Source organism: Dreissena polymorpha, chromosome 1, assembly GCF_020536995.1.
Source record: "Dreissena polymorpha isolate Duluth1 chromosome 1, UMN_Dpol_1.0, whole genome shotgun sequence".
Classification (NCBI taxonomy): Eukaryota; Metazoa; Mollusca; class Bivalvia; order Myida; family Dreissenidae; genus Dreissena; species Dreissena polymorpha.
In genome coordinates, this window is record NC_068355.1 from 70,607,741 (window position 1) to 70,635,412 (window position 27,672).

Here is a 27,672-nt window from a genome sequence, read left to right on the forward strand (position 1 = left end):
ATTGAAAATTTTGGTTAAGTTTTGCGTTTAGGTCCACTTTTCTCAGAAAGTATCAATGCTATTGCATTCAAACTTGGTACACTTACTCACTATCATGAGGGTACTGGGCAGGCAAAGTTAGATAACTCTGGCATGCATTTTGACAGAATTATGTGCCCTTTTTATACTTAGAAAATTGAAAATTTTGGTTAAGTTTTGTGTTTAGGTCCATTTTATTCCTTAAGTATCAAAGCTATTGCTTTCATACTTGCAACACTTACTAACTATCATAAGGGGACTGTGCAGGCAAAGTAATGTAACTCTGACTGGCATTTTGACAGAATTATGTGCCCTTTTTATACTTAGAAAATTGAAAATTTGGTTAAGTTTGTGTTTAGGTCCACTTTATTCCTACAGTATCAAAGCTATTGCTTTCATACTTGCAACACTTATTAACTATCATAAGTTGACTGTGCACGCAAAGTTATGTAACTCTGACTGGCATTTGGACGGAATTATGGGCCCTTTATACTTAGAAAATTGAAAATTTGGTGAAGTTTTGTGCTTTGGTACACTTTACCCCTAAAGTATCATAGATATTGCTTTCATTCTTGGAACACTCGCAAACTATCATAAGGGTACAGTAAAAGGACAAGTTGCATAACTCTGGTTGTCATTTTTACGGAATTATGGCCCTTTTTTGACTTAGTAACTTTGAATATATGGTTAAATTTTGTGTTTCGATCCACTTTACTTAAGTATCAAGGCTATTGCTTTCAAACTTCAAATACTTTCATGCTATCATGAGGTTACTGTACCTGGCAAGTTGAATTTTACCTTGACCTTTGAATGACCTTGACTCTCAAGGTCAAATTATTAAATTTTGCTAAAATTGCCATAACTTCTTTACTTATGATTAGATTTGATTGATACTTTGACAAAACTACTCTTACCTGACATACCACAATAGACTCCACCCGAACCATCCCCCGTGCCCTCCCCCCCCCCTCCTCCCCCCCCTAATTTTTTTTTTTTAAGATCATCTCACAAATGACCACCACACCCTCACACTACACCCCCCCCCCACCCCACCCCCCCCCCCGCAATTTTTTTTTTAAACGGTTAAAAAACACAAATATTAATTTTTATTATTTTATGTTTGAAATACCGTCCAACCATCGCACCCAAGAATCCCCCCCCCACTCCCCCCCCCCCCCCGATTATTTTTTTTTTTTTTTTCGTTTTTTTTTCCGCATTTTTGGGAAGATAATGTAATAAATTCCACACCCCCACACTATACACCCCTCTTCACTCCACCCCTCCTTCCTTTGCGATTGAAAATGAGAGTCCCTTCACCTTTAAAAAGAAAATAGATGAGCGGTCTGCACCCGCAAGGCGGTGCTCTTTTTATAACAATACAATGCTTGTATTCTGCTTTCAGTGTCTGTTTTGAGTGGGGATTTAAATCTACTGTTACCGGTTTTGAAACATTAACACTGTGTTGTGTAGGAAGAGAAATGTATTTATTTTTCTAAATAATTATGTCGATCTTGAAGGTAGTCGTAAAGTTCTGGCACGCGAGAGACACCGTCTAATATATGTTTACACGTGTTCAGTAATCACAAGTGATTTTAATTAAAACGCTGACACCATTGAAAAGCGGCTGGCGAACAATATGAAGTGAATTATTCTCTTTTTTGAATATTATTATTACCTTTTTTCAAACGTTGCAACTATTTGCCATTTTCTTCAATACACCATTATGATAACATTATTTTTTCGAGATTCAGATAGCACAAACATTTCCATTCTGAACAAAGGCAGACCAAATATATTTATGGGACGTGAAAAGGATTGCTTTAAACTAAATACATTTTAACTGCATTAACTTATTAAGGTTTGGCATCCAGCGAGTCATATGTGTGTATGAGACATTAAACATAACATGAAAAATTAAATTGTGAACACAATTTTATTTTCCAAGGGGGGGGGGGAATCTTCGATACCCTGATTGCTCAGGTGAACTTTTGTGACCGGTCTTTGTCCGTCCGTCCGACCGTTAACATTTGCTCGTAAACACTCTAGAGGCCACATTTCGTGTCCCATCTTCATGAAACTTGGTCAGAAGCTTTGTCCCAATAAAATCTCGGCCGAGTTCGAAACTGGGTTGGGCCGGGTCAAAAACTAGGTCACTAGGTCAAAAAAAGAAAAACCTTGTAAACACTGTAGAAGTCACATTTCATGGCCAATCTTCATGTAACTTTGTCAAAATGTTCGTCTTAATTTTATCTTGGTTGAGTTCAAAAGTGGTTCCGATCCGTCAAAAAACATGGCCGCCAGTGGGCGGGGCAGTTTTTCTTATTTGGCTATAGAGAAACCTTGTAAACACTCTAGAAGTCACAATTTTTGCCCAATCATCATGAAAGTTGGTCAAAACATTGGTTCAATTGATGTCTCGGAAGAGTTCGAAAATGGTCGAGATCAGTGGAAAAACATGGCCGCCAGTGGGCGGGGCATTTTTCTGTATATGTATATAGTGAAAACATGTGAACACAGTAGAAGTCACATTTTTGGCCCAATTTTCATGAAACTTGCTCAGAACATTTGTTTCCTTGATACGAGAGTTGAGTTCAAAAATGGTTCCGGTCAGTTGAATAACATGGCTGCTGGGAGGGGGGCAGTTTTCTCATTATGCCCCCCCCCCCTTTCGAAGAAGAGGGGGGTATATTGTTTTGCTCATGTCGGTCCGTCCGTCCGCAGATGGTTTCCGGATGATAACTCAAGAGCGCTTATGCCAAGGATCATGAAACTTCATAGGTACATTGATCATGACTAGCAGATGACTCCTATTGATTTTCAGGTCACTAGGTCAAAGGTCAAGGTCACGATGACCCGAAATAGTATAATGGTTCCCGGATGATAACTCAAGAACACTTATGCCTAGGATCATGAAACCTCATATATACATTGATCATGACTCGCAGATGACCCCTATTGATTTTGAGGTCACTAGGTCAAAGGTCAAGGTCACGGTGACCCAAAGCAGTAAAATGGTTTCCGGATGATAACTCAAGAACGCTTATGCCTAGGATCATGAAATTCATAGATACATTGATCATGACTCGCAGATAACCCCTTTTGATTTTCAGGTCACTAGGTCAAAGTCACGATGACCCGAAATATTAAAATGGTTTCCGGATGATAACTCAAGAACGCTTAGGCCTAGGATCACGAAACTTCATAGGTACATTGATCATAACTCGTAGATGGCCCCTATTGATTTTTAGGTCACTAGGTCAAAGGTCATGGTCACGATGACCCGAAATAGTAAAATGGTTTCCGGATGATAACTCAAGAACGCTTAGGCCTAGGATCATGAAACTTCATAGGTACATTGATCATGACTCGCAGATGATCCCTAATGATTATCAGGTCACTAGGTCAAAGGTCAAAGTGACCCGAAATAGTTAAATGGTTTCCAGATGATAACTCAAGAATGCTTATGGATAGGATCATGAAATTCATAGGTACATTGATCATGACTCGAAGATGACCCCTATTGATTTTCAGGTCACTACGTCAAAGTCACGGTGACCTGAAATAGTAAAATGGTTTCTGGATGATAACTCAAGAACGCTTATGCCTAGGATCATAAAACTTCATAGGTACAATAATCATGACTCGCAGATGACCCCTATTGATTTTCAGGTCACTAGATCAAAGGTCAAGGTCACGGTGACCTGAAACAATTAAATGGTTTCTGGATGATAACTCAAGAACGCTTATGTCTAGGTTCATGAAACTTCATAGCTATATTGATCATGACTCGCAGATGACCCCTATTGATTATCAGGTCACTAGGTCAGAGGTCAAGGTCACAGTGCCAAAAAAACGTATTCACACATTGGCTGTCAAGGTCACGGTGACTCAACTTAGAAAAGTGGTTTCCGGATGATAACTCAAGAATGCTTACGCCTAGGATCATGAAACTTTATAGGTACATTGATCATGACTCGCAGTAAAATAATGATGAAACTTGACCAGGATGTTTGTCTGGACAATATCTAGGTCAAGTTTGACATTTGGTAAAGATTGAATGAACCGACTCCTCTCAGGTGAGCGAACTAGGGCCTTCTTGGCCCTCTTGTTTTATTCCAAGTCTACGAACTTGTAACAAAATAAAACGAGGGAAGCACAAAAATCGCAGTCTTAAGAGCCGAAAGGGCCTATTAAATATAAAGTGGCTCACCTGAAGAAAATATCCGCTACTTCTTCACGAAAACGACGCCATCGTGGACGTAATTTCCAACTCACCTCACTTAATACCAGTAAGCTCCAGTTTACGCATCCCCCCCTGATATTGGTATTAATGATAACTAAATCTATACCTAATATGTTGTTTCATTAATGACAAACCAATTTATGAAGTATAATAACATATTGTGTGCTAAGTTTGATGTAATAATCTTATTGGGTTAAATGAATAAACATAAAACAAAATATTAATTGCTATGGAACTTATAAATGAAATATGCTCATTGTTCACAGATGTACGAATAATGTTGCTCGCATTATTGCCATATTATATTCACCAAGAGTAAACGCATGTACATTAATCCTTATCCATAATAGCACATCACAAATATTTGACCGGGGCATATATGGCACTAAATAATGTTGCACATCATAAAAAGAGATATACTTATTGTACAAAGACTTGCTCATATACTGTAGCTCGTATTATATATAGTAATTGCATTAACATGTTACATTAACAAAACTAAGTGTATATAGGTATCAACATCACTTAAAGAACAAGCTAACTAACAATTATATTTACTCTGCTTCAAATTAACATAAAATATATAAGATTAACAACATAAAAGAGAGCGCAAATTAACATTTACCAACCTTCTCAAAAGAAATGTATGAAGTACATCTACGGACAAATATCCACAGTAAACGAAGACACATATAATGCCCCCGTTAAGTGACATAACATCCGTTAACGATAATTGTACAAAATATTACCAGACGAAATGGAAGAAAGAAAACCACAGGTAAGGACCGGTATTCCTTCAAGCAAGGAAAAGCTTGTGTCGTCAAAAAGTTTGTTATCGAAAATTCATGGTACATTGTATAAACATTGCTTTTGTAAGTATATTTTGTGTCAATATTTGACATTTAATATATATTTTAGATCCTTGTCTATGTGTATGTGATTGAAAAAAACTACTATTCCGCTATGTGAATCTCGGACACAATCAGCCAGGTTTTCATCTGCTGAGTTACCACAATACAAATGCCATTCGAGATAACGGGTTCCGGGAAATCGTATACAAAATGACCATTTTTGAAAGCTCCGACCGTGCTGAAGTCCCCGCATCCACCCTGTGCGATTGAACCGTTGTTAGTCCTTACCTCACCATCTGTCAAGGCATCAAGTTTAGTGGTTGGGTGGCCAGTTTTTATATTGATGCGCTTAAGTCCGACTGGTTTCAGGAAAACGATTCTGAAGAAATCGTTTTTCTTGGGAGTCTTGGCCCAGAAGAAGCCAAACATCGTGTTCAAATATGCACGTTCCGCATTAAACGCGTCGAATGTTTCCAACGAAGTGTCGAGGTTTGCAGCTGGATTCGAAGTATTAAATATTTTAAACTGCCCGTTTAAGTCCTTTTGAAGTTGTTGAGAAAGAAACGTCGCTTGTTTATCTTTAAATGCTGTATCCACCAACTTTTGTATTTTTCCTGGCAACGAGGACACGACTCCCATGTGCTGAAACAACGACTTTTCGTTCCTTATTTCCTGTGGTTGCAGCATTATGTTCCGAAGATCATTCATCAGCAAATCACAAGGTTTTTGAAGTTGAAATAAAATCAGATACTTACTCAACATACATAGGTCTGGTGACCTGAATAACTTCCCAATAAACCCAAGGCTACTAAATGAGATTTCAAACCACGGCGGTTTGCTGTTTTCCAATCTTATAATTGCATTTCTTATTTCTTGTATGAAGTTTGAAGCTGTTATTACATCGTCTTCAATCTGAATGAAATATTCGGAAAGAGATTCGCAATACGCAAACAGGTAAGCGTAATCAAGGTTCTGCTTTGTCCGCCATTCGACTCGCTCCAAAGAGTCGTTGAAAGTTCGCTTCTTTATTAAGCTGTAAAAAATAGGACAACAAACTATGCGATATGGAAATATGAAATTCAAATAGTATAGCTTATCGTTTATCAAGCATATTACATGTACAGCAAAGCTTAATAAGGTTGAAATGAAAAAGACGTGTCTTCTTAACTATTAGCATATCACATTTCGTCGAAAGTATTATCCAACAATAAGACACGCGCAATACGTAGAACTCTAATAAAATTGTATCCAACTATGTAGAAAGCGAGATCATAATGTTAAAGATGTTGTCATACTTCACAATTTTTTGTATCGATGACGCAAGGTGATGTATACGGTACTTACCCAAAATTTGGATACATCTGACTCGATGATGGCTGCACCACTTGCAGAAGACCGGACTCCACACTTGGCGAATACTTCTCGTCGATGTGTTTCAGAGTCTGTGTGACAAACGCCTCGTTTAAGGACGCTATGAATAGCACAATGGTGGTGGTAGAAATCTCACTTGAAACGATATTTTCGTGCAAGGAGGCAAGGGTTTTTTCAATGTAGCTTGTACCAACACGAGGCACAGTGCTGATTCCAATAGTCAGGAAACCTGACGGAGATAAAAACACGACTAATATTGTTACTAAGTTGCATAGATAAGCCCTTTCGAATTCCTGATTCGCCGACAATAAATATAAAGAGACAAGAACAGATCATTTGGATACATTGGTATTCATATATATCAAAGACAGTTTAAATAATACGTTTCCAACAATATGTTTTGTATTTAATAATAATAAGGCAATACTTATACCTAGGCCAATGTTCCTAGTTGGTTTACTCGTTGTTCTTGGCATGTCTGGATTCTCAAGATTTATCAATATTTAGAACATGACATAATAAGATGTCTTGTACATGGGTCATAATTGTAATATGCCTATTCTCGAGATTTATCAATATTATTTGGATTAAAGATCATTCTGAGTTTACCTGTATTAAACTACATTTAGTTTCAAAAAATAGTTTCGAAACAATTTACACAGATCCACGCATAAAAGCTGCGATTTTAATGAAGATAAATTGAACAAGACTATTGCCAAGCAATATATGTCCCCTACCAGCTCCACCATTGTCAGATTTTTTTTATTTGTTGCCATAGCAACCATAATTTTTGACGTAGGAACAAAATGAAATGACGTGCATAATGACCATATTGCCATCTATCCGTGGATAAAGTTTCAGGAAAAAATATGAACAACTAGTAAAGTTATCGCAGGATCCAGAAAAGTGTGACAGACAGACAGACGCACAGAGCGCAAACCATAAGTCCCCTCCGGTGAAACCGGTAGGGGGCAATAAATATTGTCAAGCGATATAAGCTATTGACCGATCTAAAACAACAAGAGCTTGTCACAGTAGCGCCAAATCCCCGCCGACATGTGTTTGCGTGTATGAAAACATTTGTTTAAGAGAGTAGAAAAATATTTGTAAAAACAAATAAAGGGAGATAATTCATTATGTTCCGGACAAAAATTTACATTGAAAGCAAATAAAGGGATATAATTCAAACACTAAGGTAAATAGAGTTATGATTCTTAGTCACTGCACTTCTCCTACTTGCCATCTGTTTAAGTTTAAAGTTTCAAGTAAATCCCTTCAGTAGATTTAGAGTTATGCTCCGGCCAAAAATTTACTTTAAAATTATATAAAAGGGGAGATAATAGATAACTAAAACATCGAGTGTCCCTCCGAAAAACTAAGGTAGATAGAGTTATGGTTCTTGGTCACTGCATTCTTCTAGTTGCCACATGTTTATATTTCAAGTTTCAAGTAAATCCCTTTAGTAGATTTAGAGTCATGCTCCGGACAAAATTTACTTAAAGGTTATATAAAAGGGGAGATAATTAAAAAACTAAGGTAGATTGAGTTATGGTTCTTAGTCACTGCACTTTTACTACTTGCCATCTGTTTATATTTCAAGTTTCGAGTAAATCCCTTCAGTAGATTTAGAGTTATGCTCCGGACAAAAAATTACTTTAAAATTATATAAAAGGGGAGATAATTCAAAAACTAAGGAAGATAGAGTTGTGGTTCTTGGTCACTGCACTTTTCCTACTTGCCATCTGTTTATATTTTAAGTTTCAAGTAAATCCCTTCAGTAGATTTAGAGTTATGCTCCGGACAAAAAATTACTATAAAATAATATAAAAGGGAAGATAATTTAAAAAACTAAGGTAGATAGAGTTATGGTTCTTGGTCACTGCACTTCTCCTAGTTGTCATCTGTTTATATACTAAGTTTAAAGTAAATCCATTGAATAGATTTGGAGTTATGCTCCGGACAAAGTTTCAGCCGGACGGGCAGACGGACAGGACCAATAACTATATCCCCTCTGAAAAAAATTTCGGCGGAGATAATAACAAACAAGAAACCGTCGGAGACGGGTGATGCTCCCAAAAGTTTTTTTTGTCACAATATAGCACTATATATTTAGATAAAAAAAACGTCTTGAGGGCACAGTAGTTGGGGGTCAAGAATTTTTTATAGAAAATTTCAAAGAGCCATAACTCTGTGAATAATCATCCGACCAGAACCCGCTGATAATATGCACATCTCCTCTTGGTAGTGAAGCTTCCCATAAAGTTTCATTGAATTCCGGTCATTAGTTGCTGAGTTTGTGCACGGACGGACAGACGAAGCGGCGACTATATGCTCCCCCAAAATAAATTTTGGGGGAGTATAAAAATGTATTAAGATTTAAATACAATGCGCACTTAACCGGATAAGAAGGTCGCCGAGGTGTAGGGGATGTGGTGTCCGCCTAGCGACCTCGATATCAATTAAGGGTTCCATCCACATTGTAGGAGCGTTCTTTGGATCTTTCTCAAAGGCACCTAGTACTGGCTCTTTCCATGAAACGGACTCGAGAGCATTCAATAAGCCTTGGGCTTGCGATGCAAACTTTCTAAGATAAATAGGCTATGATCGCCGTGGTGTAGTGGATATGGTGTCCGCCTAGCGATCGGGAGGTCGCGGGTTCGATCCCCACTTCGTTCTTTAGATCTCCCCCACAGACACCAAGGAAACGGACTCGAGAGTGTTTCATATAAGCTTAGGCTTGTTATGCAATCGAGCTTAAATACATAGGTTTAAAAAAATGTTATAGCTAACCGGACATCTCTAATGACCGATACCATTGTTGGTGTGAAGTTAAAATAGAAAAATAAAATAAAACTGCAGATACATCTATCATTGGTACATTTCGTGAGTCTTTTAATAAGCAAGCAACACGTTGACAACATCCATCAAGTTAATAAGCATATTATACAAATAATCAAATAAAAGCATACCTTTTTAGAGCGTATGAATGTGTAGGTCTTAATCGATTAAATATAATGACCGCTTGTAACTTTTCCTAAAAATGACCTTAAACCTTTTTTTTATTAAACTCACTTTGTAAATTATAAAACAACACACCTTTTGTAATCCGTGGAAGTCCTCGCACAAGCACAATGTGCTCATTGCACGACGAGTGTGACTGATTTTTTAGTCCCATGGAAGTGCTCGGCGGAAGTATTGACCAGTTTAAAATTTTCTGAGTGTCTCCAAAAAGAAAGAAAACCATCAATGCAAATACATCAATGCAATATCTTTTGTTTTTCATTTTTAAAAATATATTTATGGGTGCTTAATATTGTCAAACACTGTTGTAAGGTCACAAAGTGCATTATATAGCAAAATACTTAAGCATGCTCGTCTGTAAGTACCTCTTCCAATGATTTTCATGATTTTCATATTTATAATAATTACATCACTGCGAGCCTTAATTTATTAAAATGATTACAGCACTAACGAAATATATCGCGTTCTGAGAAAACTTGGCATAATGCATGAGCGTAAAGTGTCGTCCCATATGAGCCTGTGCAGTCCGCACAGTCTAATCAGGGACGTCACTTTCCGCCTAAATTGGATTTTTGCTAAGAAGATACTTCATTTAAACGAAAAATGTCTTAAAAGCGGAAAGTGTCGTCCCTGATTAGCCTGTGCGGACTGCACAGGCTGATCTGGGACGACACTTTACGCACAAGCATATTGCCAAGTTTTCTCAGAATGCGACTCATATTATTTACCTTGATTTTGCGTGTACACAAGCACTCGTATGGCATGAACAACGAAGACTACCGCTAACGTGGAAAGGCTGATCTTCCAAAATCGACGTATGAAGAACGGCTTCCGCATCGTTGCTTTGACGCCTAACCTTAACCTATTCGAATACGACTTATCGACAGAGTCAAAGCGTTCTGAAAAAAAATGCGAATACAATTTGTTTAAGTATTCTGGAAGGATGGTTTCTATCCTAAACAAATCAAATTGATCAAAGTTGTTTTAATTTGTGTGTGTGTGTGTGTGTGTTTTGTTTCCAGATAATATACCCTGTATACTGCTTCCTTTGTATTATTAAACAATAATGTCAAAAAAACAAACAAATTGAGCGGTTTTAATAATATGTTTTTAAAACTTTGTTTTTTGTTAATAATTAACTTGTTCCAAGACAAAGGGCGCGGTTCGTCCTTTTGTATTTGTCTGTTATTGTTTTTTTGCTGTTTTCAACAGCCGGTGGCGCACACGCAATTTTTTTTTAAAATAAATCCTGCTAGTACATTGAGAACTTAAACAAAGAGTGTGTTGCAGAAATACCCCAACATCAAAACGACGACGACTTTCAATTGGAAGACTTTTACTCCACACTTTCTTCCCCAAAGCATTACATTATCATTTTTCAAACCTGCAGCCTTTTCACGTTTGGTAAATTGACGAAATTAAAAATAAATGTTTCAGATTCGCAAATTTTCGTTGTAATTGTGATATTTTTGAGGAAAAAGTAATACTGATCATTTACCATGCTCAACAATCTCCATTATATGCATCTTTTGACGATTTTTATTATTTACTTTGGATGGTTCTGTTGTTGTTCTTATATTTTGTGACACCACGAGGATTCATTATATAAAGCATAAAATACATCACTCATTGTATGAGCACGGATGGCCGAGTGGTCTCAGTGAAAGACTTTTACTCCAGGGGTCAGCGGTTCGAGCCCAGTCGAGGGTTACTTTTTTCTTTCTTTTATTTTACTCTTATTTTTTTACTGGAGCTTTTTATATCCAATGATTATGTTTAAATTTATCAATACAAAGCATTTAATTTAACTTCAATACATGCAAGATTTGTGAAATGGTTCCTTTAAAGCTACGGTCACACTTTTTATGCATGTAATTATTTTGAAATATATATGGGACATGTTAAAATACAGCGCATATGTGCTATCTAAGTGAAAACGCCCCATTGCAGTATTCGGAATAATTCTACTAGGAATTTTGAAATTGAAATTTGTGATCATAGGAAAGAAGGTTGAACATTGTATATTCAAACGTCTTCAAAACGTATTGCTGGAGTGCTACTCGTATAATATACTTCTGAACGTATAATAGTATATCTACGCAATTATATATCGCCCAGCATTACGTGTTGTTAAAAATACACTTCTTATAATGAAGTGCTTAAATTTTAAATAAACACGATTTGCTAAACATGTATGGAATGTAAATTGTGTACCGCGAAACAAATCCACAACGCATGTTAAATCATTAACATGAAAATAAAAGGCCCGTTAACAATACGCATACAAGTATGCATGAGCCCATGCGGTATTTTATCGACCCTCTGTTATATCATGATAACAAGAATCGAGATGTGCATGTTTTGTCATAGTTGAAAGATGAACAAATGTTAACGAGTGTTATCGCTTAATAATGATGTCATCCAAAACCATCCTCCATATACGTTAGGAGGAGGGGTACAAAAAGCGTCCCTATTTAAATGTTTTCAAATAACATTCATACCACATGTTATCTTGTGGATGAAACTGCAATTTACAAGTGCAAATAAAATGAGTCAGCCTTGTTAGTACCTACAGTTAATATGACGTTGTCCAGAAATCTTGCGTGACCTAGCATTTGTATATTCGTCATAGACTTATGTCTGTTTAACTTGTCTTACATGCATATGTAAGTAAAGAGTGATACAATATATACGGAATATGACGCTAGTCAATTATTCCAAGAGTTTATATTCAGTCGAGTGGCTTGTGCGATGACGTATGACGAAATAACACAAGCCACGAGATTGAATACAAACTCTTGGAACAATTGACTAGCGTAATATTCCTTTTATTACATACACAACTAACGAAAACAGTTAACAATTGTATTTTTGCTCTAACAAAACTGGCAAAACAATGACTTCGAGGCACGCCATAGTTTATTTAAGACGCGTATGAATACAGTTTATGTAAATTACCGTGTAAACATTTGAACCGGGAAAACACAGGGTTCCGACACGCTTACCTAAATGACATCATTAATCCAATGTTTATAACAACTAAGTTGATAGCTTTGATTCGATGTTTATAACAAAAGCGTTGAAACGATATCCACTTCCACTTCTATTCTTCCATGTCTCTATCCAAACTTATGTTAAACCACAATATCTTATTGTATTCCTATCGAAATTTATATTGATGCATTAAAAACAAACACTCTGAAAAACGTTCTGCATTCGTTCGTTTTAAACAAATAGTTTACTGTTAAAAAACACCACGTCCGACTGTCCTTAAATTCCAGTTTAAATAAAACTAGTGTATTTCGTCACAGAAATGACGCCACACGATGTACTACGTAATATATTGTGTTATATGGGGGTTTCCTATTTTCGGTGCGCGTTATGTGACGTAATTAAATGGATCGAAGACAGTAGTCCGGCTTGTATGGTAATACGGAATTAGAAACAGCGAGTAGCGTAATACGGGATTGTTTATTTCAACGATTGATAATACTTGTATTTTGTAAAAAGCATTAAAATGGCCTTTTCACAGATTTTGGCATATTTTGAAGTTTGTCATTAAATGGTATATTATGATAAATGTGAACGTTAAATTTTAAAAGCTCCAGAAAAAAAATCAAAAATAAAATTTAAAAAAGGAAAAAAAAGTAGCACGCAGCAGGACTCGAACCAGTGACCCCCGGAATACTGAAGTAAAAAACGCATACGCCAACTGAGCTATCCTGCCAAGCATACATACGATGTGTATTTTACCTTATATACGCAATCTTCGTAGTTTCACAAATTTAAACGACAACAACAGAACTCTCCATATTATTCAATCGTTTCGCGTTGCAACGCTTTATAATTTTTAGGTTTTTAAATCGTCAATAGATGCATATAATGGCTATATTAGACCATTGTAAATGTTCAGTAATACTGTTTCATCACAAATATCATAACTACACCGAAAATTTGCGAATCTGAAACAACTTTTCTCAATTTTGTCATTTACCCAACCGTGAAAAGATCCCTTTAAACAGGTATATAATAAATACATATATGACTTATTTCAAAGGAGGTACAGAAAGTGTGTACAATTAATCGTTCTTTACATATTAACAAACATGAAATATTTCAAATGTACGTGTTGATGTAAGTAAACTTTTAACAACAGATGGATTTTTGTAATGAAAACGTTTAGTGTATTCTTGTATTTTTGTCATAGTAAACGTAAACATGAACAAACACAAATAAAATGGAATTCATCATCTATAACCCGTTGATTACAACAAAGGCAATAATGTTATTCACGGGGAGATTGTTGCAAATGTATCTTCCGGTCTGAATTCTAAAGGTATGGGCAGTGTTTGAAGTTGTGTTCATACTCTTTCCCGTTGTATCGATAATTTTCCTCCAAAATGGTAGGCGCAGCCCATTCCCGAAATCAAGACAAAAGCACTTGTATTAAAATATTTTTACTAGGAAACTTTTTATATATATACTAGGATAAGAATGCCGAAATTAAATGAAGTTCATATACGTCATGATAGGAAATACTTCAACGGCTTTTCTTTCTCTACCTAAGATTTATACTATCAGTTACATAAGAATGTGCACATATAAATATTTAATACAAAAGAACTAACCTATTGTAAACGATCAACTGCATACACTTTTAACGTCACAATACCAACACAAAAATTGACATGCAACAATTTAACAATCACTACACAGTCCTGTCATATAATCATTTCAATGATTCTGTATCAGCACTGTCCTATTACTGTTTTCCTTTCTATGATTCTGTAATCGCAACAGTTACACTGTCATTAAATAGCATCCTTCATATGATTCTTCAATCACATCACTATACTTTTATTTCATCATTTATACGATTCTGTAAGTACAGCGCCATTGTAATTATGACATCATTTTAATCATTTAATTACATTATGTCATTTAACATCGTTTTCACTGTAAAACTGCTTCAGATAAAGTTTCGTATTTTGAGTAAATACACGGATGCAAACGGACACAATGATGCACTTCACTAATAAAGTATCCCCCTTCATCGTTAACTTAATATATATATATATATATAAAGAAACTATGTAGAGAGTAAGAAAATGTCAGTTCCTTATTCGGCTTGAAAAAGGAATTAACCAGTTCATTTTTCCTTATTCAGCCGCGAATAAGGGACTTGACTAAAAAGACAAACAAACATGTTTAAATGTACAATATTTCACTTTTATATTACATACATGTAAAATAATAGTATATGCTTTAGATTTTGTTGATGTGAAGTTAGTATTCAAATTAGAAAATATCGGTTCGGTTTATACAAGAAATCCTATGCAAGCGCGAAGAAGAAACACGAATATGTAACGTAATACATAACGTAAATGTATTCGAATTATTTCGTTTTGATTGACATCAGAAATAATTGAATTATTTTTCTTTAAAACCCTATAACAAATATGTTACGTGTGAATAAGGAATAAGGAACAGTTCCTTATTCCTTATTCGAATATGGAATAAGGAACTAGGAAAAAGGAACCAACTTACTATCCATCCGTTAGAAACGACCTTTGCAAAACCTTTTATGGCTGTGGCCTAAAATTGATTTTCTTCAAATTAACAATTTACTTTTAATTGTGGTGGTAATTACAGTTTTAATTTACCGGGCGTGAAATGAACAATTGTTGATCTGTTTCTTTTGATGTCTCTGTGTACTGCGTTCACGATCGTCAACGGTCAATGGAACTTTTTTCATATTATGATGAAAACGTTTTTATTTTAGAGAAATATGTGCTCTTCTTAAAATTATTCAAAGTAGATTTATTTTCGATGACCATTAAGAGTCGAGCTTAGAGCAAAATACCTTTATTAATATTGTATGCAAAAAATGAAAACGGATTCAAAAATACATCTGCATTTATTTAACAATAGTGTAACGGTTATGAAATAGTTTACAAATATGTTATTTGTATATTAAGCTCCCATCACTTACTTTAATCTAGAGCTGTAACGATTCGGTTCGATGCATCGTAAAACCGGTTCAACGCCGCCGATTCGATTTCGATACCAATACGGCAAATTTCGATTCGATTCGCTAAAATCCCGATTAATCCGCATTTTAAACCTTACTTTCCAAATCCGTCGTCTAAACTTCATTGTCATTTGTAATACGTCTTGTGATTGGTCAGTAGCCAATATGGCATCCAATGAATGAATGAATAACATGCTGAGCATTACATCTGCCGGTAATATGGCTTCTTAAACCACGCTGACAGACGCACCGTCAAAATTAAAATTAAAAGTATGGGAACATTTTGGGTTTCGCGAAGGTTCTGATGAAAAGGCAACTTGCAAAACGTGTTTACTTAACTGTGTGCATTCTGTTAAGAAGTCAACTGGAAGTTGTTTATATACTTACATGTTTGTTTTTGTTTAGTTTTTCTGTTAAACACATGTAATAGTTTGTGCATTTTATGTTATTAAAGAATAACTCAACAAGAAGATTTGTTCAATAAATTTGTTTCTTATCAAAACAATATGCGTTTTTAAATTTTATTTCAAAAATAAAACACTTTAAATGTACAACATAATGAATTAATAAGTTAATAACAAATACCAAACATATTAATTCATGCCCTGGACATACCAAACATGAAATAGTTTGTAAAATAAGCTGCAAATAGTTTAATTTGAATCGAATCGAAAATAATCGTATCGGACCATTTGGTATCGAAATCGAATCGAGTGATGAGTGAATCGTTACAGCTCTACTTTAATCTACGGTTTAATGTATAGGAATCTTTATCTTTTTTCCCATTTTTTTTTTGGTATTATACTCACCTAGGTAATTCCATTTTATTATGCTACAGTATTTTACATTTTTTATGTAAATATTACAAACGAGTACGATACTGCGCGTAGTTTCTAATTAGTAAAAATAAGTAGTTATTCATTGATATTTTTAAGTTGAAATGACAATTTAATAGTGTAGGAAAATTCGAATGTACTGTTTGTTTGACTTTTCATGCACTGACTCGAAGTCGCTTCGAACTCATTCGGCCAAGATAAAACTTTGACCATTTTTTTTTCAAGACTCAGTCATAAATGTAGCCTCTAGAGTGGTTATTTTTTTATAATATTTGACCAAGCGACCTAGTTTTAGAATTCGATTTAATTCCACAGATTGTTAATATTAAGATTCTTACAAAGGTTGATCAAGATTCCGACATAAATGAGGCCTCTAGAGTGGAAACGAGTCTTATAAGATTTGCTATAGTTTTAGGAGGCACGTGATCCATATTCATATTAATTCTACATATTGTCAAGATTGACATTCTGACAATATTTCATCAAGACTTATTCTTAATTGTGGAATATATAGCGTTAACTATAGTGTGTTGTTTTTATTTATTTGACTTGATACTAGTAACATAGATTTAAGTTTGCAATTGACCTAGATTCGAGCTCAGCCAATAAAAAGTCAAGATTAACATTCGACCAAATTGCATCATGATTGAATCGTACATGTGTCTTTTTTTCTATAGTAACAAGGGTTTTATGAGATCGTACATGGTGACTTAGTTTTTGAACGCGATTGACCCATACTGTATTCAAACTCGGTCTAGATAGTGAGAGGATAATAAATCTGATAAAGGTCCATCAAAATTGAGCCGGGCAGAGGTTGATCACGCGGCTCCCATTAAGAACTTAGTGCTTAGCCTTTAGAAGGTGAGCTAAAGTAGAAGTTCGGAAAGACTAATTCCATGCCAACGTAAATAATTATTCTTTTTTTGGGACGGCACGGGCATTCAATATAATTATAAACACATCGTGTGTCTTTTTGTTTCAAGTCAACGAGGAAGAAAGATTCAGCACAAAATATAACCTTTACAATTTCAGATACTGGAAAGGATCCAAAAAGATTATTAAGATAAGCCTCAATGTGTCAGTCCATATAATGTCAGTTTCAATAATCGAAAAGACCTGTAGGAATACTATCAATAACCGACAGGTAGAAGCAACGTATTGGTGAAACCATGATATGTTTAAAATAGTCACGTTACAACGTGTAGGTTCTCATATTGAAATAATCTAAAATATTGCTTGCACATGTATGCCTTTATTGCGAAGTCGTTGTCACGTAATATGTTATCTTAATGACGATAAGAATTTGTATAGCTACGTATTTTAAACGTGAATGTTAAACATCTACACCTGGAAGCGCTTGCTTGACCTGGATATTAACAGATTATTTATTTAACCGTTTATAATCGCTGATACAGTTTTTAAAAAGACAATGTTTACAAGGGCTGGCTTGCAAAAAAAACGCATGTACATTGTGAAGTTTTGTCAAAGCGTCCATGCAGAATTTTGACTCCATAAAATGATAAACTAAGTAAGCGTGTATTTTTTAGGACAGAGATTTCTTTTATAAACCAACACAAAACGACATATTCATCAAATACATTTCCCTTTAAAATGCGTCAATCTACCTAGAAATGATGAGTACACACACATATTATATTTGACTCTTTTTAAGGAAATATGTTCTACATTGTCCTACGAATAACCTTATGATGGCTTATTATAGATATACTCGAGTTCATTCTAACAATAAAAAAAGAAATGCTAATAACACCGTTCCATTCGATATTCCATCGAATCCACACATTTTATTTTTATTTTATGCTTTTCTCACCGTAAATTTACATTGTAAGAGTTTAATTGGATAATTTCGCTGGATTCACAACGTCATTTCGTCGAAAAAATGACGTCATTTCACAGTAAAACAGTTAAAACTATCGATATTTTTCACTGTTTTTGTTCACTGTTTAACACAGTGAAATACCAGTTTTATTTCACTGATATTCCTCTATAAACCACCGGAAAGCATAAAATACATTATATTTTTATAGTTTCTTTGAGAATTTGAATTAATCAGATGACTTGAAAAAGGATAACAAGGGCTGGCTTGCAAAATAAACGCATGTATGTTGGTTGAGCCGTGGGTAAATTTCATAAATATGTTACATCTAAAATATTTCATAAATATATAACCATGAATCATTACGAACATAACTATTAACCTTTTGGTCTGTTGATTTCATGCCTTTTTTGCCAAATGTGTATCGTATGTTTACATCAAAATAATCAAATGCGTTGACTGTGTCAAACCGGTAAATTGAAAGTAAGATTCTGGTTGAGTCTTGGGTTTTGATTGGCTGTTCCAATTTCAAGACTTGCATGCTGTAAACACTATTAACAAAGCCAGTGCAGAGGTTACTTTCTTTAGTGATTTAGCAGAAAACAACAGTGACAAGTTTATCGTGTTTTTTTAACACTTTAGATTTATAATCAACTTTGTGTTTTTTAAGTAAACAACTGTATTGTATTTAGCATCACATTCAATATGCATATAAACAATTATAATCAACTTTGTGTTGTTTAAGTAAACAACTGTATTGTATTTAGCATCACACATCACACTCAATATGCATATAAATAATTATATCAATTGCACACATTTTATAATATATGTAAATAATTTCATTTATTGTTAAAATAATTATAACATAACATAACATTATTAAAAACACTGTTCATAATTTGTTATGTTTTTACATAATAACATTGATCACTGTAACAGATAATAATAACTCCAACACAAATCTAATTGATTGAAAGTTGAGAAAGTCACAAAGTAGAGAATGATATGGTCAATAAGCCTTGAAATTCAATATTCACGGTCTGCAAAATGTGGACAGAAGAAATCTAACAGCCTTCGCACAACTCTGACTTCTGAGCAAAATCTGAAGTGGCACCAATGACCACATGCTGTACATTGTGCCCACTTTACAAACACTATCCCATCGCATTGGCCAATTCCTGGAGGTGAACACTTATTGCAAACACAACAGTTATTTGCTGGGTCATCTTCTGCTAAGTCACTCTCACTATCTGATGAAACTTCATATGTTTTCATGCTGTGGTCTTTGCTGCAGGAAGGTTTTTGGTCATTAATTATTTGTTTAACCATAACTGTTGTTTTTTTCCTATTTTGTTCACCCCGGATCTTTCAATGTCATATTCTAGTAGCTGGTTGAACACTTTGTCCTCTGTAATTGGTTTGCCTCCCAATTTTGTTTTCTTTTTGGTTTCTTTTGTCTTGTTTTTATTCGGTTTTGTTTTTTCTTGTCTGGATTTTTGCGCGGTTTCAATTGGATTTTTATCTAATAGTTCTTTCATTGTCATGCTCGATGTTTCTGTGTTGCATTATTTTTTTTTGGGGGGGGGGGGGGAATGTGATGGCAAAATCATCTCAATAAGAGCCTTTGTTGCATCAAAAGGCAATATTCCGGCTTTTCTAAATCCAGCTTGGATTGTGAGTAGTGTCATCGACGTCAAGTAAGCCTTACCTGACAACTCTGCAATTTAATACTTTGTAACTATTCCACTCCTTTCTTCAGCCATGTATAAGTTGCATTTACTATTGAATGTGGCCTTGAATATACCAATGCATGCTATGTCTAGCGGTTGGAGGGCATGCGAACTTTGTGGTGGGAGAACAAAAAGGATCACATGGTGCTGTCTGGCCCACTTTACAATGTCAAGAGGCACATGAGATGAATGACCATAATACATCAACAAGATAGGTTCAATGATGTCACCAGATCTGCTTTGCACAAATTTCAAGAAGTGTTCTTTGAGGTACTTCATGAGAACTTCACCATTCACCCACCCGTGTCTGACATTGTGTAGGCGGCCCCAGCTGTTGCATTTGTCATTAACTTGTCGTTTGGCCGTTTCCCTTTGAATATATAGTAGGGTGGTATAGCAGTACCTGCTGCATTTATACAGGCTACTATGGTAGTGGTGCCTGTGTTTGGTGAGGTTTCTGCTTGCGTTTTAGTTGCAGAAACACCAGTTATAACTTGTGATGGCCTGTGCTCCGGTTGAATTCCTGTCTCGTCAAGGTTGTAGATGAGATGTGGTTTTGATTTGAGACCATACTTTTCAAGAACCGCATTCAACTCACAATAGTTATTTTCAATGATTTCTTGGGTCACTGCTGCTGCACGGGTGGATGAAAGGGCTCTTGGTTTTATTATCTTAAGTCCATGATCCCATCTGTTCAGGAAGTTATTGTACTAGAAATTTCTCAGCTTGTCATCTGAATTACGTCTGCCAAGCTTCACTGCAGGTTCACTGGCTAGAACATTCAATTGTGCGCGATTTAGACCATCCCCACCTGTGCTAGTGATTCAAGATGGTTACCAGCAGCTCCTCTTCGTCCAATGCAAACAATAAATCCTTACCCCACTTTGCATTTACATTCACTTTGTTTAGAACCCTGTCCCTTAATGTTTGTTTTAGAACACCAAATGTCATAGCAACTCTGTCCACTTTCATATGGTTTTCCTTAACTGCTTTATAGGCTGCCATCATATAATGTAGTATTTTAATGACGAAATAAAAGTTAAACAATGTAAAAAATACCAGCCTGTGTATGCGCATGCGCGGTAAAAATAGTTAAGAGGCACGAAAGGACGAGAAGATAGCATACTGCTTCAGGTTCTTCATTCTGACAGTTTTTTTTCTGAAAAATATAATAAAACACAACATTTATTTATTACTGATTAATTTGTTCCTGTCTTCAAATTTCTAACAATTAATGAACAGAAACAACAATTACTAGAGACTGAGCGTTACCTGTTAGCGTCTTTACAGCAATGCTGTGCGCCTGTGCAGTCCGCCATTTGTAAAAAATTTAAACTGACGATGTAACGTGGAAATTACTCATAAAAATGATTTTGTGTCACTTAAACTATTTCACAAGAACTTTCACAAACTACATCATATTGTGAGTACAATAAGCAACCTAATGAAATTATTACCGACCATATTGCCCAATGCATAAAGTTAAATGTAATAGTCAATATTACTGACAAGAAATTGCCATCACTTTACTGGATACCTAAATTACATAAGACGCCATATAAAAGTCGTTTTATCGCTAATTCAGTGTCTTGTACCACCAAACAATTATCAGTGTATCTTACATCTGCATTGAGTGCTATTAGATATCATATAGCTAAATTTTGTAATAAAGTTTATGAAAATAGTAATATTAACCTATTTTGGTCAATAAAAAACACCTTAGAAGTTATTGATAAAATTGAAAATAAAAAATATAAGGTGTCACAGGTAAGTACTTATGATTTTTCGACACTATATACAACGCTTCCTCACGCTTTAATAAAATCCAAACTTGTTTCTTTGATTGAAAAAACTTTTGCTAGAGGGAAACGTTTGTATCTAGCTTTAAACACTAAAACAGCTTTTTTTACTAATCAGATATTAGATAATTACATCATTTGGACTGGTCTTGACTTTTGTGCAGCACTTACTTTTCTTTTGGATAACTTGTTTGTTGAATTTAATGGTAAAATATTTAAACAAATTATTGGCGTTCCTATGGGTACTAATTGTTCGCCACTTATAGCTGACCTTTTTTTATATTGTTATGAAAGCGAATTTATGTAAGAATTATCTAAAACTAAGCAAGTAGATTTGATTAATTGTTTTAACCTTACTAGTAGGTACATTGATGACATACTTAATTTAGATAATCCATTATTTGAACAATATATTCACAAAATCTACCCAAAAGAACTAGTCTTAAATAGATCGTGTATATCCAATACAGACGCTGCGTATTTAGACTTACATTTAACTATTAATAATAATTTGATAAAAACTAGTTTATACGACAAACGGGACGATTTTAACTTTGAAATTGTGAATTTTCCGTTTCTAGATGGCAACATCCCTAAAGGACCTTCCTATGGTATTTACATTTCGCAGTTGGTACGTTATGCCAGAGCATGTTCGTGTATTAAAGATTTTAATGATCGTAATCTAAAATTTAACTAAAAAATTGCTAAAACAAGGCTTTTTGTATCATAACCTAAGAAATAAATTTGCTAGATTTTACTCTAAGTATGGTGATTTAATTTCAAAATATAATGTTTCTTTAAAATGGCATTTAAATAATGGAATCTCCCATCCATCATTTTACGGAGATGTTTTGAAGCGTGTCCGCAAATTAAAATATGTTAAACCAAATGTTCATATTAAACTTTTCAATTTAATTAACTTGTTTTTATCAAAAGGATACGATGCTTATGTACTTAAAAACACGTGTTTGATGGTTTTCGATTCACTATATCTTTCTTCCCTTAAAATTTGGAATCATTAGTGATATTATAGGCATTTTTCACTGTTGAATAAAATTGTGTCATTGTGTCGTATGAACAAATCTGCATGAATACTACATTATAGGCATTTTTCACTGTTGAATAAAATTGTGTCATTGTGTCGTATGAACAAATCTGCATGTAAACTACATTTGGACTCAAATCGTACATCAAATCATTTCTGTCTTCAGTTGTCAAAACACCTATATACTGTTTGATTCCAATAATGTCGCTTTAATGGAATTACCATTTGTATTCATTTGCTTCTTAATATTAAATCACGTAAACTTGTTTTATTAGTAGCACAGCCCCATTAATATTTTTATTAAGTACTGCCCTTGTAATTTGTTCACGTCATTATGTCATTATGGATTTTTGTGACGTCATACGACCGACTTTCCCAGTTGTAATCTACATGCATAGGTCATTGGGTTTATAACGTTCCATTTTATTTATATTTTCTCTCTGATAGGCGTTTCTTGTTTGATTTAATTATTTTTAATTTGTTTAGCAGTCACATAAACAACCAAGCTATGTAATATGGAATTTTTACACCCATTATTGCTGCTTCTTCCTGTATTTGCGCGATGATTATCTGAGATATTAACTCTATGATTCTACATTCTCAAATCTTTTCTATAAAGAAGGAATGTAGTTGACAATTGTTAATAGTTTTATTTGATCGTTCGTCAAAAAGTTGTAATTCTGTTACTCTTGTATCTTCAATGCAATTGAGTAATTAAATAGTAATTAAATTGAATGCGTTTTAATTCCCTTTTATTATTGTTTAATTTGAGTTACAATGCTATGACGTTAAATTTTATTTACACTTAAATGTATTATGAATATTGCTGGGCCAAGTGTGAGGTTGAGCGCTCTATAACCAGGTTTAAACCCCCAATGCTTTGCATTGACCGTTCCAAGGCGGTGACCCCAGCTTTATTCATATTTTGTGTTTATGTTGGTTTGTATTGTGCTGTATTGTGCTGTTTTGTACTGTTTGAGCAATCGGTCACTTGCCTTAAATAAAGGACCAACTATTTTTTTTTAATAAAAATTCAATACTGCTCCAGCAGCGGGAGTTTCACTTCTTTATATTAGAAACAATATTTGGGTAGAAATAGTGTTTATATTGGAAAGAGTGCATTGGATAGTGGTAAATGGCAATATTTACCTGTTTTGTCGCATTTTCGAGCTGTAAACCGAACGCCGACTATGTCAATTTTTTACCAGAACGAACTACAGCGGGTGCGAACGTTCCATCATGCCATTTCACGCCATCTCTATAACCACGACTCAACAAGAACCCACGACTCAACCAAAACCTACATGTGTGTACCATTGTGAAGTTTTGTCATATGTTAAAGCGTCCATGAAGAATTTTGACTCCATAAAATGACAAACTAAGTAAACGTGTATGTTTGTGGACAGATATTTCTTTTATAAACTAACACAAAACGACATATTCATTAAATACACTACCCTTTCAGTTTCAAACGCGTCAATATACCTCGAAATGATGAATACACACTTATATTATATTTGACTCTTTTAAGGAAATATGTTCTCAATTGTTCACCGAATAATCTTATAATGACTTATGATTCATAGATCTACTCGAGTTCATTCTAACAATAAAAAAAGAAATGCTTACTGTATAACCGTTCCATTGGAGTATTATATACAAAACATTTAATGTCATTATATTTTAATATATCATTAAAATCCATCCAAAACTCAAAAATACCTCATATTTTCCCGAATGTGTTTCAAAATGCTAAGTAACACGCTTAGATTGTAAACCACATTGAACAAGTGATTACGTATGGATTTATTGTGGATTGCGTTTAAGCGTATGACGTCATCGGATTTCCAGACAATCGATTTATCGTAATACGTCAGCACTAAGGAAAAGTGATCGAGAGTCGGAAACACGTCACTTTTCCAATTTTTAACTTTTGAGCTTGTTTAAAAACATGGACGGATTTGGTACCCGGTGTATAGTAATATTCCAGCTTTAATGTAAAACCCTTTAAAGCTGGTTTTCAAAAAAGGTATGGTTTACAACTGTGTTTGAATAGGGCTAAATACCCGTAAACGACTGTGAGACGCACAATTTCTATAAGATTTCCAAATATGGGCATGCAGTTGGTGTGTACAGATGCAGTAAAGGTGTTTAAAATGTAAACAACATGTAATAAGTCTTTTACAGACATTTATTTTGTATAACTTGTTATCGATGGAAGGTCGCCATGAAATGTAAGAGGTTTCAGCCAAGTAAAAATGCATGATTCTTATTTTCAGCAGTAAATCACCCAATTTAGCCATAACGTTGTTATAATTTTAAAAATTGAAGAAGGTACATAAAAATTGCATCAAATTTAACAATAAACATTGCTATTATGCTATATTAAATCAAATTAATTTAGAAGAGAAATAAAAATCGTCGCAAAAAGTATGCGTTGTCAGCAGGATTCGAACCCGCGCGGGAAGATTCCAAAAGAGTCTAGTCTATCGCCTTAACAATTCGGCCACGACAACTTCACATTAATACCTGCTTAAATTAGATATCCATAAGTAAACAGGTGAAAAGGCTCTTCAATCTTCGCAAAAATCGCGGGAAATCATTACGGGTGGGCTACCTTAAGTCGGACACTGTTACTTACGATCACATGAATGCCTGTGATATTCATTTCGCTTGATTGTCACATGCTAAAGTTGGGTCCTTTTTAGTCGAAACCGAATGTTCAGTCTCACATACTTGCATAGACTAAATGGATGTGTGATTAATTTATTTTATAGATGAGAATTTGGACAATCTCAGATTCATATCTTCTCCTGAGGTTTTCAAAAACACCTCATTTATCAAACTTAAGCTGCATCAGGTACATCCAACTAACTAAAGGTAACACATTCATGTATTCATGGAATCGCGGTGGTGTAGTGGACCAGCGACGGGAGGACACAGATTCGATCTTCACTGTGTGAGCGTTCTTAAGCACCAAAAATCACAAATGAGGCACATATATCAGGTACAAAAGGTCAAAAATATTTTGCTTCTTTCATCCAAAAAAATGTTAATTCGGAAGTATGAAGATGTGCAGTAATACCTTCAAAATCTGATCTGCCAATTCCATCTACAGCTGAAGACATCGTATTCCAACCTATATTCCAACATGTAATTAAAAACATACGTTATATTCAGTTGACCCCCCAAAATAGGTTCAGAGCTTTCTCATAATTATAATAATCAGAATATCTTTTCAACTGTGTTTATCTCCGTCAAGTCTATTTAATAGAACCAGCATTCGTTAAATTGCTAGAAAATATATCTAGAAGAAAAAACACAGACTTGAATCCTCAAAAGAGTATGGCTTTACAATTAACTAACACCATACATACTGATCATTAAAACTAACTAAACATCATTACACTGAAAATCATCTGTATACTCAATCAACTACAACACGGGATAAATAATTCAAGTTTCTAAAGTATTATTTCGAACTCTTTTCATGTTCAGATAATAGCAAATACAGGCCCCGTGTTCACAAAACTTTTAATGTCATCGAAAATCAATTTTGCATGACATTGAAAATCGTTGTCAAGTGACATCGATGACAAAGTTCGAGTTCACGAAGATATTTATAATTAATGTCGTTCATCATCGGTTTTAACGACATCGATTTTTTTCGACTTTTTGTGGACGTAAGCGGTAAAGCGGGCATTCTATACATAGATGGTGAAGCGGGAGTTGTTTTTTGTTGACGTCTGCTGCAATGATGTTCCAATCTCTTGCACGAAGATTACATTACATTCACCTCTGTGTTGGGCTCAGAACGGACAATTGTTATGAAAGCGTCTCATTTATGTCATGATCATTCCAAGCGTTCATCATTGAGGTTACAGAATACTAAACAATCTCTTGCACGACGGTTACATTGCATTCACTGCATTAAAGAAAGCCATCTCATACCATGATATCTTATATCAGTCTTAATTCATTATTATAAAATTGATATGTTTTTTATGTTAAGAAACCAACACACATACACACGTCGAAGCAATTCCTAACGTCACTCAAGAAAATATGTTCAATTGTTTACATTTGTGAAGTGCGTGGAATGATTCCATCTGCGTTAGTGGGCAATAAATTAGTTCCAAAGAGTTGCATTAAAACTCGCAAGTTTTTGCACGATTTATCGTACATTTAAAAGTCATATTTCTTAATTTAATGCATGCGATCTTAAATATCCAATCAAATATACGTTGAATGCGTTTGTTCGTTTTTTATTTATTTTATAGACAAAATGGAGGGCTGAGCCTTTCGCAGAGTTGTATGTGAGAGCAAGGAACGACAACTCTGCGTGGAGATTGATGATGGTCGTGTCAGTTTTGGAAGGAAAACTATTTGGCCAAAAAATATGGAAATACAACGCCTTTGCAGCAACATTTACGACAATGATTTTTTTATTCTATTTTAATTGGATTTTAAAAGTATTAAATAAAACTTCTTACTTTGATAATGATAAGTAGTTATATCTCTATTTATAGTGAAAATATTGTGAATAAACATATTCAATTTGTAATACAGATTTATAGGGCTGATTGTGCACTACGTGCATTGTGTACACACCGGTCTTACTGACAATAATTAAGTGACGTCACCATCTATGTATAGAATGCACTACGTGTGCTAGGTGTTTATTTTGCGGATCGGCTAGTATGAATTACGAGTGTTATAAAGCCCTATTTGTCTGCTTGAACAAAGTTGATGCTTTAGATGCACATCATGTGGAGTTCTGCAAACAGCATTAGATACTGCCAGGCACACTATTAGGAGTTCAGAATACATATTTATAGTGAAGATCCTGTAACTTCTATTTACCTGCGTCTCTGCGTCTCTTCACAA

The 27,672-nt window shown here is 34.7% G+C and overlaps 1 protein-coding gene across 5 annotated transcripts; it reads right to left on the reverse strand.

The window, feature by feature from the left end:
- Nucleotides 1-4,427: 4,427 nt before the first annotated feature.
- LOC127834346 (alpha-1,6-mannosyl-glycoprotein 4-beta-N-acetylglucosaminyltransferase-like) lies at nucleotides 4,428-24,618 on the reverse strand. 5 transcript variants are annotated; one of them, XM_052360141.1, is made up of 7 exons: nucleotides 24,415-24,535; nucleotides 10,233-10,403; nucleotides 9,580-9,705; nucleotides 6,917-6,961; nucleotides 6,457-6,712; nucleotides 5,868-6,145; nucleotides 5,550-5,754 (listed from the first exon to the last, which is right to left on the reverse strand). In XM_052360141.1, the coding sequence occupies exons 1-7, from the start codon at nucleotides 24,488-24,490 to the stop codon at nucleotides 5,693-5,695; spliced, it is 1,014 nt and encodes a 337-aa protein (XP_052216101.1). In that variant the 5' UTR covers nucleotides 24,491-24,535; the 3' UTR covers nucleotides 5,550-5,692. The 5 variants fall into 5 exon arrangements, with proteins under 5 accessions (XP_052216082.1, XP_052216067.1, XP_052216092.1 ...); XM_052360122.1 differs by having other exon boundaries at nucleotides 4,428-6,145; nucleotides 24,508-24,618; XM_052360107.1 differs by having other exon boundaries at nucleotides 4,428-6,145.
- Between the last annotated feature and the right edge of the window lie 3,054 nt (nucleotides 24,619-27,672).